This window comes from Vombatus ursinus, unplaced genomic scaffold (assembly GCF_900497805.2).
Source record: "Vombatus ursinus unplaced genomic scaffold, bare-nosed wombat genome assembly UNPS02014775.1, whole genome shotgun sequence".
Classification (NCBI taxonomy): Eukaryota; Metazoa; Chordata; class Mammalia; order Diprotodontia; family Vombatidae; genus Vombatus; species Vombatus ursinus.
In genome coordinates this window covers 16,971,979-16,987,831 of record NW_020954553.1, presented here as the reverse complement: position 1 = coordinate 16,987,831, position 15,853 = coordinate 16,971,979, and the positions used below count along the sequence as shown (strand labels likewise).

The window sequence follows — 15,853 nt, the reverse complement described above, 5'->3', positions numbered from 1 at the left end:
ATAGATAGATAGATAGATAGATAGATAGATAGATAGATAGATAGATAGATAGATAGATAGAGGGCACAGGGTGAGTTGAAGATGAAGGGGTCATATCTGGAGAATAAAATTAAGGGGTGAGAGAGGAACATAGTAGGAGAAGGAGAAAGGGAGAGGTAGAATGGGTTAAATTATCCTACAAAAAAAAACAGAAAAGAAAAGACTCTTACAGTGGAGGGGAAAGGGGGGAAGGTGAGAGGGAATGAGTGAATCTTATTCTCATAGAATTTGACTTAAGGAGGGAATAACATACACACTCAATTGGGTGTGGAAATCTGTCTTACCCTACAGAAAAATAGGGGGGTAAGGGGAAAAGAGAGTAGGGGAATGATAGAGAGGAGGGCAGATTGGGAAAGGGAGTAATCAGAAGCAAATACTTCTGAGGAGGGACAGGGTCAAAAGAAAGAATAGAATAAATGGGTGGATGGGATAGGATTAAGGGAAATAGAGTTAGTTTTTCACAGCATGTCTACTATGGAAGTGTTTTGCATAACTGCACATATACAACCTATATTTAGTTGCTTTCCTTATCAATGAGGGTGGGTGGGGAGGGAGGAAGGGAGAAAATTTGGAACTCAAAGTTTTAAAAACACGTTTAAAAAAATGTTTTCACATGCAACTGGGAAATAAGAAATACAGAAAATGGGGTACAGAAATCCATCCTGCCCTATAGGAAAATTGAAGGGGAAGGGGATAAGGGAAGGGGGGAGGAGAGATAGAAGGGAAGTCAGACTAGGGGAAGGAGTATTCAGAATGCATGCCATCTTGGGGTGGGGGGAGGGGTGAGATGGGGTGAAAATTTGGAACTCAAAATCTTGTGGAAGTAAATGTTGAAAACAAAAAAATAAATAAAAAATTACCATAAAAATATCAAATAAAACAAAAAAATTAAAAGAAAAAAGAAAACAGAAAATTGGGTGAAAAACTTTCATAGACAATCTCTCAAATAGGATATGATTGTGATAGAATACTGCTATGATATAAGAAATGATGAACTGGTTGATTTAGAAAACATGGAAGGAATTGGACCTATGAAAGAAGATTCTAGCCACTTTCAGAGAAAGAACTGACAAAAATAACATGCATACTATGTGTATATATACATATAGGTGTGTATGTTTGTAGATATGCATGTATATGTACATATATTCATGTTTAAGTGTAGCCTTCTCTAGGGTGAGGGGGGAGAAAGAGAAAAAATAAATACATAGCAGAGAACAAAAGAAAACTTAGAAGGAACACAGAAAAGCTGGGTTACTTTGAAAACAATGTCTAGGATTTATTACATAGGTTTTCATGAAATAGAAAGTGATTGCTTTAATTGAATCCTCTCTTATGTTCTACTGTGTACATGGAAATATTTTTTTTTCTTTTATCATTTTTAATTTAAAATGAATAAAAATTTAAAACAAAAAACATTAAGAATTCAGAGAAATGTGGGGAGACTTCTCTGAAGGGATGTAGAGTTAAAAATCAGAGTCAAGACACGACCTCCACAATGTTACAATATTGTGATCAATAGTGGCATTGAAATAAAAGACAGTCAAATTGATAGTAATTATAACAAAAAATCTAAATTACTAAGAAATGAAACAGATTTGCTCCTCTTAGTAGGCAGACAATGGAAGCAGAATGAGGTATATACACAAAAACAGATATTGTTGCTGGGTCATATGGCTTTGCTTAATGCTTTTCTCAGTTTCAAGGGAGGGTTCAGTGGGCAGGGAGAAGTTAAAGAGAAACAATTATCATACACAAACAAATGGCAGCAGTGAAACCTACAAATGAGACTACAGAGGCCTGGTATCTTGACCAGGGCAGTGCACAAAAGGACTGCCCCCTCCCTCTTCTTAACCACCAATGGATCCTTGCCTCATTTAGGAAGCCGACTGACAATACAGCATGTCCAGAAAAGCATGACAAGAATTCAAGAGGATTAGAGACAATGACAAATATAGGTTGGGGAAAAGAACCAATAACTTGGAGTAACTGAAGGTCAGTCACATGGAAGAGGTCTGAAATGTGCTCTACCTATCTGAAAACAAAATAGTGGTGTGAGAGTGTGTTTAAGAGAGCCAGAATTTAGTTCTATATCAAGACAAATTTTCTAACTACATAAATTGTTCAAACATAGATGGAACTGCCTCACAAGCCCTTGGCTTCCCCATCACAGGAGGTCTTCTACTGGGGAGGCATACAATCATGTTTCGGGGATATTCTGAGAGGATTCCTGTTCAGGAATATATTGGAATTTCTCCAGCCTGTGGAATTAGTGAACAAAGCAGGTCCCACCTTGATGAATTTATTCAGTGAACATAGCATAGGCTCCCAACTTTTTTCACTATTACCCACAATATTCTTGATATTTTGCTCTTCCATACAAACTTAATTTTGCTTTTCTATATCTCTAATAACATTCTTTTGGGAATTTGAATTGCATGGCACTGAATAAGAAGGTTAATTTAGGTAATATTGTCATTTTTTTAATATATTGGTCTGACCCACTAATGAGAAATATCAGTATTTCTCCCATTTGTTAGGTCTGCCATTATTTCAACAAAGAGTGATTTGTAGTGAGATTCATAGGGCCTCTTGGTGGATCTTGGTAGACATACTCTAAAATATTTTATAGTTTCTGTAGTTATTTAAATGTATTTTCTTTTTAGCACTTCTTGTGTATTTTGCTGATTATATAGAGAAATGAAAATTTATGTGATTTGATCTTATATTCTACAACTTTGCTGAAGTTATTAATTCAATTAATTTTTTACTCTCTTGAGATCAATTGACTCTCTAGAGTCATGAAAGTACATCATCATATGATCTGCAAAAAGAATAATTTTGTTTTCTCCTTGCATACGTACATTCTCTCCAGTTCTTTTCTTATTGCTCTGCCAAGCATCTCTAACACTATGTTAAATAGCAGTGGTGATAATGGACATCCTTGTTTTACCCCTGATCTTACAGAAAAGACTCTCCATTGTATGTAATGCTCGTTCTTTGATGTAAAGACAGTTTGCTATACTAAGGAAAAATCCATTGATTCCTATGATTTCTAGAGTTTTTAACGAAAAAAGGATTATCTGATTTACTCAAAATATTTTTCAGCATTTTTTATATTATCATATGATTTTTATTACTGTATTATTAACATGGCTTAGTCTTCCATATGTTGAACCAACCCTGGTCATAATTTATGATCTTATTATTGTTATAACCTATAATATTTTATCATTTTTGTTTCAATGTTCTTTAGGGTTAATGGTCTTCAGATTGCTTTCTCTTCTTTGTTTCTCCCTGGTTTAGTTATTATGACCTTATTTATATTGGAGAAAGAGACTGGAAGGTTTCCTTTTCTTATTATTGCAAATGTTTTATGTGTTATTGGAATTAATTGTTCTTTGAATGATTGATGAAATCCACTTGTGTATCCATCTGGTCCTGAAGTTTAGTTTTACTTTGGAAGCTCATTCATGGCTTTTGGAATTTCTTTTTACTGCTAATGGATTATTAAAATAGTTTACTTCTTTCTGTGTTAATCTAGGATTTTTTTTGTATTTTTTAAAATATTCCTGTGTTACCTCTAAATTATCATTTTGTTAGTATATAATTGAGTAAAATGTTTCTATTAGACATGGAAGATTTCTAATTTTTTTTTGCATAGTTCCAAATGGATACCAAGGACAGTTAGATCAATTCACCATCCTTCCAACAGAGTACTAGTGTTTCTTTATTGACAAAGTATCTCCAAGATTGACTGTTGTCATATTTTTGTAATATTTACCAATTTACATAGTATAAAATAAAACCTGAGTGGTTTTCATTTATATTTATCTTACTATTAGTCATTTGGATCATGTTTCCATGTAGCCATTTATTCTTTACCATTCTTTTTACCATTTATCTCCAGCACCCTGCACAGTGAAAAGCAGGTGTTTAATAAATGCTTGTGGATTGATCAAAATTTCATTCAAATAATGAAAAGCAGAAAATATCTGAAGTATGCATGTACATGTGTGCATATACACACAAACACATACATATATGTACACATATAGATTGATATAAATATATACACACAAATATATACTCACTTGTGTGTATATATATATATATGTGGGTATATATATATACACATATATATACATACATACATATATTTAGATAGAATACTCTGATCTTATCATATACATTTAGACACACATACATATAGACATATAGCCATACAAACATATGCATGCTCACAAGGCAGGGAGATCAACTTGGAGGCAGTTTCTGTAATTGAAGTGAGAGGTTATAAGGGTTTGAATTAGGATGGTAGACATGTGGGCAGAGAAGAAGGTAGGGATATGAGAGAGATTGAGGAAGTACAATCAGCAATATGTAGTAATTGATTGGATACAGGGAATGAGGAAGAATGAAGAACTAAGGATGACCCCAAGATTACAAACCTGCTTACCTAGAAGAATGGTGGTTTCCTTAACAGTTGGAAGAGGAGTGTGTACTGAGGGTGGGGGAAGGGGGATTAATGAATTCTGAAAATTTAGAGTAGGAAGAGACCTTGGAGTCTATCCCCTTCATTTTTCAGATGAGGAAACTGAGGCACAAGGTGGTTAAATGACTTGTCCAGGGTTCTGTTTGAAGCAAAAAATGAACCCAGATATTCCTGACTCCAAGCCCAGTGGCCTATATATACGTGTTGCATCTGAGATACCTAAGGGATATCCGGTTTGAAACGTCCAATTTGAAATGTAGGGCAAGATCTCAAAAGAGAGATAAAAGTTGGATATATAGATCTTTTATCATCGTTTCTTCCTGGTTTTTGTTTCTACTTTACAGAAAGACATGATTTGTTCATTATGCGCAGGAGAATAAATTTTGTGCCTTGTTACCTTATTGATGCTGCTGTAGAAAGTGCTTTGGATTTGGAGTCAGGTGACTTTGGTTTAAATTCTTCCCGTATGACCTTAGGCAAGTCACTTAATGTGAGTGAGCCTGACTTTCTCATCTGTAAAATCAGAGGGTTGGACTAGATGGTCTCCAAAGTCCTTTCCAACTCTAAATCTATGATCTTATTATCAATTAGTTTCTTCACTGACTCTGGAGTTTTCTTAGTCTTCTCGTTGCTAATGTGTCTATCTTTAATTTCACTTTCTTTTCTTATTGTTATAACTAGTATTTCTAGAATACTATCAGATAACAGTGGTGAGAAGGATCATATGTCTCTTTTCCCTCTCTCTTCTTCCTCACTCTTCTTTTCATTGTCCTACCTTTCCACTCATTTAAATTCTGAACTTCCTTTCTTTTCCTCCTAAAACCTTATTTTTCACATCTTCCTTAGTTCTTTACCTCACTTTCCCCACTCCCACATAGGCAGCCACCCCAGCTATAGGACCAGCTTAGACTTACATCAGTTTTTCCAGTTTACAATTTGGATTTCTTAGTCCCACAGAAAAGTTTTCCATACATTTATCAGCAAATGTCTTACTGGACAACCTGAGCTGTTTCAGGTTCTGATTCTCGCAGACCACAGAGGAGAGTTCTTCCCAAGCACAAGCAGGTAAATCATCAATATAAGAACTGGAGAGAGAAATTAGAAGGTAATTTTACTGTGGGTATCAGTGGCACTCAAGTTGCTCCCAGTATTAATGTGTGTTTCTGTTTGTGTGTATGGACAAATGAAAAGATCCAATAGCAAATTCCAGCAATTCTTAGGGAATTAAGAACAGGTGGCATTAGATGCTTGGAACTCTGAAGGCCAGTGTATCTGAAACAAATCCAAGTAATAGCCACTGCCTGTTCCATCAGCTTCATATCACCCCCGCCCCCTGCTCCTAACCACTTTTTCCCCTTGTCTTTCTTACTTCAACCCCCACAGGCTCAGTGGCAATGCTGAGGCCAATGTCTAGATCAGTAAGGCTGAGTGGAGGAGGAAGAAACCTGTCTACATATCTAACATGGTCAGAAGCCCAAAATTTATAATGATAGACTCCGTCTTTCAGGATAAGGGGAGACCTAATTATACCAAGAGCCCTCTCTAGGGCACAGTAATTAGAGAATTTGTAATAGAAAACTACTATTGGCATAAGAGGATGCATATCTTCTTTATCCTCACAACCCTGGAAGGCAGGTGCTATCATCCCCATTTTACAGATGAAGAAACTGAGATAGGCATCAAATGACTTGTCCACAGGGTCACAAGGCTATTGAGTGTGTGAGGACACATTTCAACTCATATCCTCCTGAATCCTAGGCCAGCAGTCTGAGAGAAATGATTATTAATAACCAATTAATATGGAGATGAGGGGGAGGATCCAGGGTTTTTTTCCCTTTCTATTTACTGACTCAAAGCACAGTTCTCATGAAGGGTGATGAGATTGGGATAACATTCTCCTCAGTCTTGGGCAAGACCCCTCCCAACTAGGAAAGCTTTGTTCTAATTAAAGAAAATCTAATTTAGGTAAATTCTGGGCCCATTAAGGTTCAATCCCATAAGCAGCCTGGGAGGAGGTAGATCCCTTTGTCTCGATTCCTGAGGCAGGTGTGGTCTGGGTATAGATGAGTCTCTTTGTCCAAGAGTGAAATGGTCAGAGTCATGTCTCCCAGTTTCTCATTAAAATAAGCCCACTTCACATTATAATATTCATTCTCTTATTAATTGTTAACCATTCAGACTTGATTTCTACTTGTCAAAGTTGATGTATACTGGTCTACTTGTACTGTCTACCCAGTCTCCCAAGGCTATTTAAACACTGGAAGTTGTGGGGGTGGGACCCTTTGGTTTCCAGGAGGGTCACTGACCTCAATCTATTAATTATTTGCTAGCCATAATTAAAAATTTATAAATTACCCAGAAACTCTGCCTTCCCAAAATTTCATTCATCACAAGTCTATCCACTGTGCTACCTAGTTAACTCTAATGAAGCTGCCAGGCAGGGGCTACTAATGACAACCTTTTATTCCCCCCACAAAAAGGTAGCTTCAAATACATTTGCAAGATGACACACTGTAAAGACTTACTATAGCATGAAAACCACTTCCTGCTGAGCCATCTCAGACGTGCAAGAGACTCCAATGGGTGAAGAGATGAACAAAAGGCCCTGAGTGAATATTAGCCTGTTCCCTCCACCACCAGGATGGGCTTCAGAGTCTGGGGTCTGGCTGAGGAGGCTGAAGGTGAATCTGAAATTCTGCCATGAACATGCATGAGGACTGTAGTCCTTTATGAGCCCACAATCAACAGTGCAAGAGAGAGTATCTTAGAATCCCACCAAGAACATGACAAGCAGGCTCTTATCATTAACAGCTATGGGATGAGACCTCCTCTCCCTCCCTTCCCTTCTCCCTGCTTTTCTCCCACAAGCAGGGACATTCTGAAAGATTTCGAAGCAGAGAACTGGTGCCACAATACCAGTTTATGACCTTTCAACCCCTGCCACAGAGATCCTAAAAGAGAAGGAGCATTTGTAGCAGATCCTAGAGATGGGATCTTTCCTGTTCAAAAATAGAAAACTGTTGGACACAAACCTGGAAGTTTGCATGACTCCACCCCCAGGGCCTCCCTCCCAGCTCCTTGGTCTTCTCCCCACTCTGCAGGACCTCAGTTATCTGAACAGAATATCCTTTAAATGATCTCAACTAGATATAGAAATCTACACACAGGTTTTGTCCTTTTCTTTTCCTGGCATAGTTGAAGATGACAGTATCGTCTATGCAATGATCTCTTTGCTGCCAACCACAACTTTAATAGCACTGATTCAATCTGGCGTGCTTTTAGAGGGGTTAACACATAAGTGGTGGAAAAGAATATCTCCTTAGTTTTCCACACAGGCACAAGGAAAGATAAAGTCCAACAAAGCCTGGGGGTGCACCCTGTGTTCCAAAATTCCGTGTCCCCAAACAAAGAAAGATAAGGGTGAGAATCTGGGCTAGACACAAGTCCAAAGCTGAAAAGTGAACAAGAAAGACCCACAGTTCTGTTTGTTTGCAAAAAGTCTAATAAAGGCTGTTAAGACATAAGAAAAGAAGATACTCACAAGCAAATTCTCTGTGCCCCAGGGCAGTGCTTGATACAGAAAGCCACACTCAGGGCATCACACTGGTTGGAAACGTTTACTAAAATTTCTTGGTTGTTACCTAGTGCCTGTGTTGTAAACTCAGGGTCTTGAGTCTCATATAAATGAGAATACCATTCTAGGAAATCAGGCACAAAACAATAGGAACATTTATCATCTTTTTTGATTTTTCTCTCAACCCAAGCAATAAATGTGACTTGATTTCTGGGGACATTCTGCATCTGAACTTTGTCTCCAGCTCCCTTGCTGTCTCTGCATTTAGGAAGCCAAACAGGAAGTGCACCACCAGGACCACAAAGCTGGCACCATGATGGATACACTCCTCCAGAAGTTTTTTGACATCTGGAATGGAAGAGTCAGGACTTTCTGCCCCTTCTTTGGCTGTACCCATCATAAAGAACATGGCAGCAAAAAACTCTTGGAAACTCGAATGAAGCTGTAGCAGTTTTCACAGTCAGTGTCTTCCAGAAAAATGTTCATGTCTAAGAAGGCAGAGACATCAGCTGCCTCTAAGCCATGCCTCCTCAGGTCCTCCTCCTCAAACAGTAGTTTCCTTTCCCAGATCCCTTCAGCAGCCAATCTACAAAGGCCCCTGAGGTGCTGAGGTACAAAGTTCTTGTCATCAGGTGTGAATAAACTTGAAAAATAACACATGTATAGGGCAGCGATAGTTTTCAAAGCCTGGATGGGATCTTTTCCTCTCTCCTCTTGTTGTTTCAGGCAAGTGCAGATAATCCAGTTCATCAGGGGAACACGACACATAGTGAACAGTGCCACATTGCCTTCTACTAAACAAAAGGCTTTTTCACCTAAATCCTCTTTTCCAAAAAATTTGCAGAAATACTCCTTCCTCTGCCTCACAGAGAAGCCCAGGATCTCCACATGATGTGGATTCTCTAACAAAGGACTAAATTTCCCCAGAGCAGTGAGTCTTGTAGTGAGCAGGAAGGAGGCTTCAGGGAGCACGGTTTTCCTTAGCAAACTGCTCAGCAGGATGGGCACTGGCCTCTGCTGCTTCCAGTCTTTGCACAGATCATATTCATGTTCATTACAAGGGAATTCCAGTTCATCTAAACCATCAATGATGAACAGAAGTCTCTCTGGCTGGGTCATGATCTCTGTCATGGGAGCCTGTGGGCCAGGCCCACAGTAATTGGCAATTAAATCAACAAAATTGATTTCTCTCTCTCCTAATGGGTTCAGTTGTCTGCAAGTGAGATAGGAAATATAGTCAAATCTGTCCTGGTAGAGTTTTCCCTCTGCCCAGTCCAACATCACTTTGATGGCCAGAGTGGTCTTCCCAATACCAGCAGCTCCCTGCAGTACAACAGTGGGTGGTTGGGTGCATGCTTTTTGATCAGGGTCAAATAAAGCTGACACCTCTATAAGCTGTCCTTGCTTCTCCATGACCTTAGCATGTAACCATCCTTGGACTAGGAGCTAATGTTGTTTCAGGTCCTTGTAACAGTACTCCTGAAGAAGCAGCAGCTGTGTGAATAGGTGGTGAAAGAGCTCATGCTCCCCAGGATGAGAGTTCTTATCCTTCATGAATTTGAATTTCTCTCTCATTCATTCTAGATACTTATTTCTTTCATCTAAAGTCATAACAAACACAATAGAGATGTTCAGGATTAAATTTGCTGGGGTATCTTTGGGTAAAGACCCTGAGATAATGGTTTGGGTATAATTGTTCCCAGAGCCCACATGGAGGTGAAGTGCTACCCCCGACTCTACTCTCACCTCACATCGCTGGTGTCCAAGGCAAGCCCCCAAACCCTGCCTGCACCTCAACTTAAGTGATCTTTCTGAAACACAACCTTGACAATATCATATTCCTGACTAGAAGCCTTCAATATCTCTGTCTTGTCCATAGGATAAAGTCTAAGTTCATCCCACAATTCAAGGCCTTCCTACTCTTCCATCTTTATTTCCTCCCAGTTTCCCCAAATATGTCACGAGGTTTTTACCCTCCACTGCTTAGTTAATGTTAAGCCACTCACATTCAACTCCACAAATACTTATTAAGTGCCTACTATGTGGCAGGTAGTTTGCTAATTGCTGGGGAGATGAAGAAAGACAAAAGAGGCCCTATCCTCAAGAAGCTCACAATCTAAGAAGGGAAATGACATCCAAACAATGATGTACAAGCAACATATGAACAGGATAAACCAGAAATAATCTCAGCAAGAAAGCACTAATGGGACACTGGGAAAGACTTCTGGCAGAAGGTGGGATTTTAGCTAAGATTTTAAGGAAGCCAGGGGAGCCTGGAGATGGGATGAGGAGGGTGAGAATTCCAAGAATAAGGAAGAGTCAGTGACAATGCAGTCAGAATTGAAATGTCTTGTGCTCACCACAAACTATCTCTCCTCCTTTATCAAAATCTTGTCAGTTCCTCAAGACCCAAGACAAATCCGACTATCTGATCATCCCAACTGCATGTGATTTCTCAAATCTTACAGATTTTCTTTCTGTTACACTGATTTTGATCTAACTACCTTATATTAGTCTTCATTCTTTGGTGACAGGGACCCTGTGACTGCATTTGCAAAGTGCCCCTAGTGCTTATCAAATCAAGTATTTACTTGGAGCAGCAACATATTTTCATTTCAATGAACACTGATTACATGTCTATGGTGTGCAAAGCAAGGCAGTAAGTTTCTATAATATCACCAACAAGAGCTTGTCCAGGCTCTTCATAACAGCTACCAGTGACAGGAACTTACCAGGTCACGAGGCTACTTCTCACTTTTGGGACAGCTCTAAGCAGTTGGGAGTCCTGCCTTTTACTGAGCCTTCACTTTACTGCCTTCCTGTACCTTCTACCCCTGGTCCTAGTTCTGTCTTCGTTTCCCTCCAGTCTACACTCTGATTTTCCTCTACCATGTCTCAAGAACCACTGCATCCCGGGAGCTCACTCCTTTCAAGGAATCAACACAATGGAAGCACCCTCCACTTCCAAGGCCTTTTCCTCAGATTGGATGGCTCCTCCAAGAACTTCCACTGAAGGAAGGCGCTCACACTAGCTACTTCTTCATTCTCCTCTAGGATACATTCAGAACCTTCTCTGACATGCCCCAAAGCAAGTATCTTCCCCCAAACCCAACTTTTTAGTTTCTTTTTATGTGCCTCATTCCCCTATTAGAGTGTAAGCTCTTAGAGGGCAGAGACTTTCTACTTTTGTTTGTATTTCCAGCCTTAAGCACAGTAGTATACAGTAAGTACTTAATAAATACCTATAGGCTGACTGACACATGATAAATATAAGCCCTTTCTCAAAAGGTTCAAATATTCTACCTACATAAATGATACCCAGATCTATATATCCAGGTATTAGGATAAGTTAAGGGGATGTAAAAGACACTAGTAAAAATTATTTGAAAAAGTCCCAAAGCTTTGTGTAGATCACAAAAGAGCAAGTTGGTGCTGGGGCAGCAGTGACACAGTATATAAAGCACTGGGCTAGGGATCAGAAAGATTTATCTTCCTGAGTTCAAAATAGGCCTCAGACACTTACTAGCTGTGGGACCCTGCCCAAGTCACTTGACCATGTCTGCCTCAGTTCCTGATCTTTAAGATGAGCTGCAGAAGGACATGGCAAACTATTCCATTATCTTTGCCAAGAAAACCTCAAATAGGCTCACAAAAGGTTAGTCACAATTGAAAAGCCACTGAACAAAAAAGTTACTGCTTTTAATCCTGTTCCTCTGCCTAGTCTTTGCTATATAACCAATACTCATTTTTTTTTTAGGCAATTGGGGTTAAGCGACTTGCCCAGGGTCACACAGCTAGTAAGTGTCAAGTGTTTGGTCTGAGAGCGGATTCGAACTCAGGTCCTCCTGACCTCAGGGCCGGTGCTCCATCCACTGCTCTACCTAGCTGCCCCTAATCAGCACTCATTTTAAAAAAGAAAAGAACTTTCATCCCTGCTCCAGACTCAGCAAAGACTCCAGGGAATTCTCTTAAATTCAGCAGTTTAATATGTTTAATCTGAATGTATATGTATAGCCTATACCAGATTGTGTGCTGTCTTGGGGAGGGTAGTGGGGAGGAGGGGGGAGAAAAAATTTAAACTAAAAAGCATATGGAAGTGATTATTGATAAATCAAAATAAATTAATAAAAAAAAATTTTAAAAATTCAGCGGTTTAAGAATTCTCTTCCTGGAACATTTTCTTCATGCTGAGATAAAATACCTGATCAAAGCCTGACTCTTTTCATTTCTCCACTGGCCCCTTCTTTTCTCCTTTCCTCAACCACAGCTGAAATCTCCCCTATTAGCTCCATTCCCCCAGATCCACCATCTGCCCTTCTCTTCAATTCCTTCCCCCACCTCCTGGCACCTCCTGAACATTCTCTTGTCACCAGCAAACTCTCTTCATGGCCCAGATGTTCTTCTCCAGTATCAAGGAATAGTAACTGAACTCCACTCCTCCCACTTGATTGTTAGGGAAAAACATAGAGGTGACCCTCCCACTCTCTCTCAGCCCTATTACATGACTATAACCCAGTAGGAATTTCTTATCCTAAAATCAAAAAGCAGCAGTCAATAGGCATTTATGAAGTATCTATCACATGCCAAGCACAGAGGCTGCTTGAAGAGCATAGTGGCTTTTAGGACATAACAGGCAAAGATGAACTCCAATGAGATTGAGTTGTATCCCCAGACTTACTCTTACTCAACAGAAGATTCAAGGTTCTTTTACTCCCCAGATCTCCAGAAATACGGTCTTGGGGGGAGGGGCAGCCTGCTTGCATAGAAGAAGCTTCAAGGCATTAAACAAAGGAGAATCCTAATAATGAGGAGACCAAGAAGGAAGCTCACTTCTGCTTAACATTTGGGTATCAGAGTGGTGTTGGCCAGCCAGTACTCTAGCCCTTCTACTCTCTCTTTGATGCTGGACAGGATAGCACTGAAGCTTTCCCAGGCCTTTCCTATCTCCTCTCTGGGACTGCTTTAGGACATGATCTTTTCTGTGACTACTGCCCTGTCCTTCCTATTCCTCTTCTCTAGGGAGATTTAACCATCCACAACTTGTCATGACAATTAGGTTGAATTTTAGCCTAGAGATGAAACGATGCTCTTCCCCCAAGCCCTCATGGATATACTTCAGCTGTTTTACTGAATTTGTGTCAGATGAAAGTTATTAGTACAATCACAACAGTTTGAAGCTCTCAGGCAAATTCTTATCATTCCAACAAAGGTCTGACTTTTTGCCTTAATTTAAATCTTACATTTTTGGCCAATCCCTGGTCCCTTTATATTTGAGGTCTATTTCTTACCCAACCTCTTCTGTACCACTATATTAGTTATACCTATATATTAAGAACCAGTAATATTGGTAATTAGTTTCTTCTAGACTGATTGTTTTGTTTTGTTTTTCCCCTTAAATATAAAGAGACCAGGGGATAGCTAAAAATGTAGAGGAATCTAAGTTAGGGCAGAATGCAAGAGTGGGTCTGGGAAGATAGCTCACTCCCCTAGGAGTTCAACCTTACTCATTGTTTCCTAGAAAAGGGGGTATGGGAGGAACTAGTGCGGGGAGCCAAAAAAAAAAATCACACCTTAAACTATCAACCCTCCTCCTAGGGAGCAGATAAACAAAAGCTGAAAAGCAAGAAGGGAGCAGAAAAAGTTAAGTACTGTATGACCAAATTTACAGTCTAGAGTAACACAGAGGTTGCTGTTTGTTCTTCATTTTTTGAAGAGGACCATGACATCAGGGAGGTGATGCCATGACATGCAAGTGAATTGGATATAAGTGAGGGAGGGCTGTGCAAAGTCACCAGTCTCACTTTGTACTCTAGAGCCATCTGGGTCCAGTGATGAGATATAGATCAGGATGACTGGAGAAGGCCTAGGATGCAGTGAGGGGCCTTAGCCTTTTCAAGGTAAGGTCTTTAACAGGTCTCAGTTTGACTGAGGCAATACCCATTCAGTCATTAAGGCTTAATAAGAAATGAGGCAAAAAAATAGATCTGGTTTGGGAAGACCTTTAGGTTTCTGGACAAAACAGAAACAACTGCTATTTACATTCATTCTGGGCCAATCAGGGCCCAAACAATGACCAAGTAGAGCTCGGCCTGAGACCTATTGTTGGCCAATCAATGAGAGCCACAGGAATTTGAGGTTAAGGCTGGTCTTTAAGGGAGAAAAAAAGTTTCAGAGAATAAAATTTACATTCCTTTTGGGCCGAACACCTGCAGATAGGGTATGATACCCTATGTGGACAGAAAGAAGGAGGGAAGGAAGGAAAGAAGGGAGGGAAGGAAGGAAAGAAGGGAGGGAACAAAGGAAATATTTTGGTGTAATAAGTAGTGACTGTGAATACATACATTTATATACATATACAAACATATTTATATGTGTATATCATATGCATGTATGAGTGTGTGAGGAAAAGTGTGTGAAAGTAGGAATACATTTAAATGTATGTAATGTGAGATTTGTGAGAGACAGACAGATGGGGAAGAGGGTGTGGTATGTTCATACAGAGATCTGTGTGAACATATGAATATATAACAGGAAGGGGTCGGAAACATACAATTCACTGCTGGAAACTAGGAAACAGCTTCCTGACCTGGGGGACCAGGAGCAGATGATAATGTTGGAATCAGAAGCAGTGTTAGTGCCAATGTCAAAAAATAGTCTAAGGGATAAGTGAAAAGACTTGGCCAGCAAGAAAAGAATTGTTTTTCTTTTGTCTTTGTATCTTAGTTCCTAATACACAGTAGGTTTGTAATAACTATTTGTAGAATTGAGTTGGGTAAAGAACAGGGCTTCAGGTTTTATAGTTTCTTCAATTTAGTGCAGTGAGATCTTTGGTGTGTGTGTTTATTTTTATGCTAGGCCATGTGAGACTAATCCCTTTTCCAAGGCCCTTCTAAATCCGTACTACATGCTCCTATAACTACTGCTATGACAATGTCTATTAGTTATGGCGGGCACCATTTGTTTCCCGAAGGGGCTTTCCCCCATCCCAAACCCACAACATTTAGAGATGTAATGGACCTGGGATCAATCTAGAAAAGAGTATTTATTAAGCAGGTACTATTTGCCAGGCTCTGTCCTAGGTGCTGAACCTATAAAGACAGAGACTAAAACAATCCCTACTCTCAAGATTATATTGTAAGCCACATATGGATAGAAGGTAACAGCAAGGAAATCATATGTTTCCAGCATGAACAATTGAGAATTTGTTATTAATTGGAGCAACAATTATCCACCTATTCAAGCAATGTTCTTGGAGGCTCTGGATTGCCAGGGATAGAGAGTAGTAGCATGATGAATCTTAACATGGAGATTAATCAACAGGGTAGAACAAAACTCTGATGACAAACAAACAATAAGAATGTTTCATGAGAGCCATCATTATCTAAGGGAGAATAGTCTTGGTGTAGCAGGTACACCTCTCCTGGAGAACCAGGAGAGAAACCAAAAGGATCTGTCTTTGTGAGAGTGTCTAGGATAGATTGATAGCCTTGTCACAGGGATGAAGTTCCACTACCAACGAAGATCTCTGGTGGACTTCTAAGACTAAGAGAAGTCATGGGAGGCATCCAGCACTTGGGCACAGATCTCATGACTGACATACAACATAATCCCTGAGTGACAAGTGGCACCTTGAATTCTCTTTGCCAATGGCACGACCACAGCACCCATTAGACCTCTGTAGGTGACAATCAGACATAGGACAGGTTTTCCTATGTTGGTCCTGTGTATGTATGTTTCTGTGTGGA

At 39.6% G+C, this 15,853-nt stretch overlaps 1 protein-coding gene across 1 annotated transcript in view; it reads right to left on the bottom strand.

Moving 5' to 3' along the window:
• LOC114044784 (NACHT, LRR and PYD domains-containing protein 12-like) overlaps window positions 1-15,853 on the bottom strand; it is a 77,973-nt gene that overhangs the window by 37,574 nt on the left and 24,546 nt on the right. Inside the window, 4 exon segments of the mRNA XM_027864469.1 lie at window positions 5,449-5,619; window positions 8,076-8,298; window positions 8,301-8,543; window positions 8,546-9,709. Of these exon segments, the coding sequence (XP_027720270.1) occupies window positions 5,449-5,619; window positions 8,076-8,298; window positions 8,301-8,543; window positions 8,546-9,709 (1,801 nt within the window).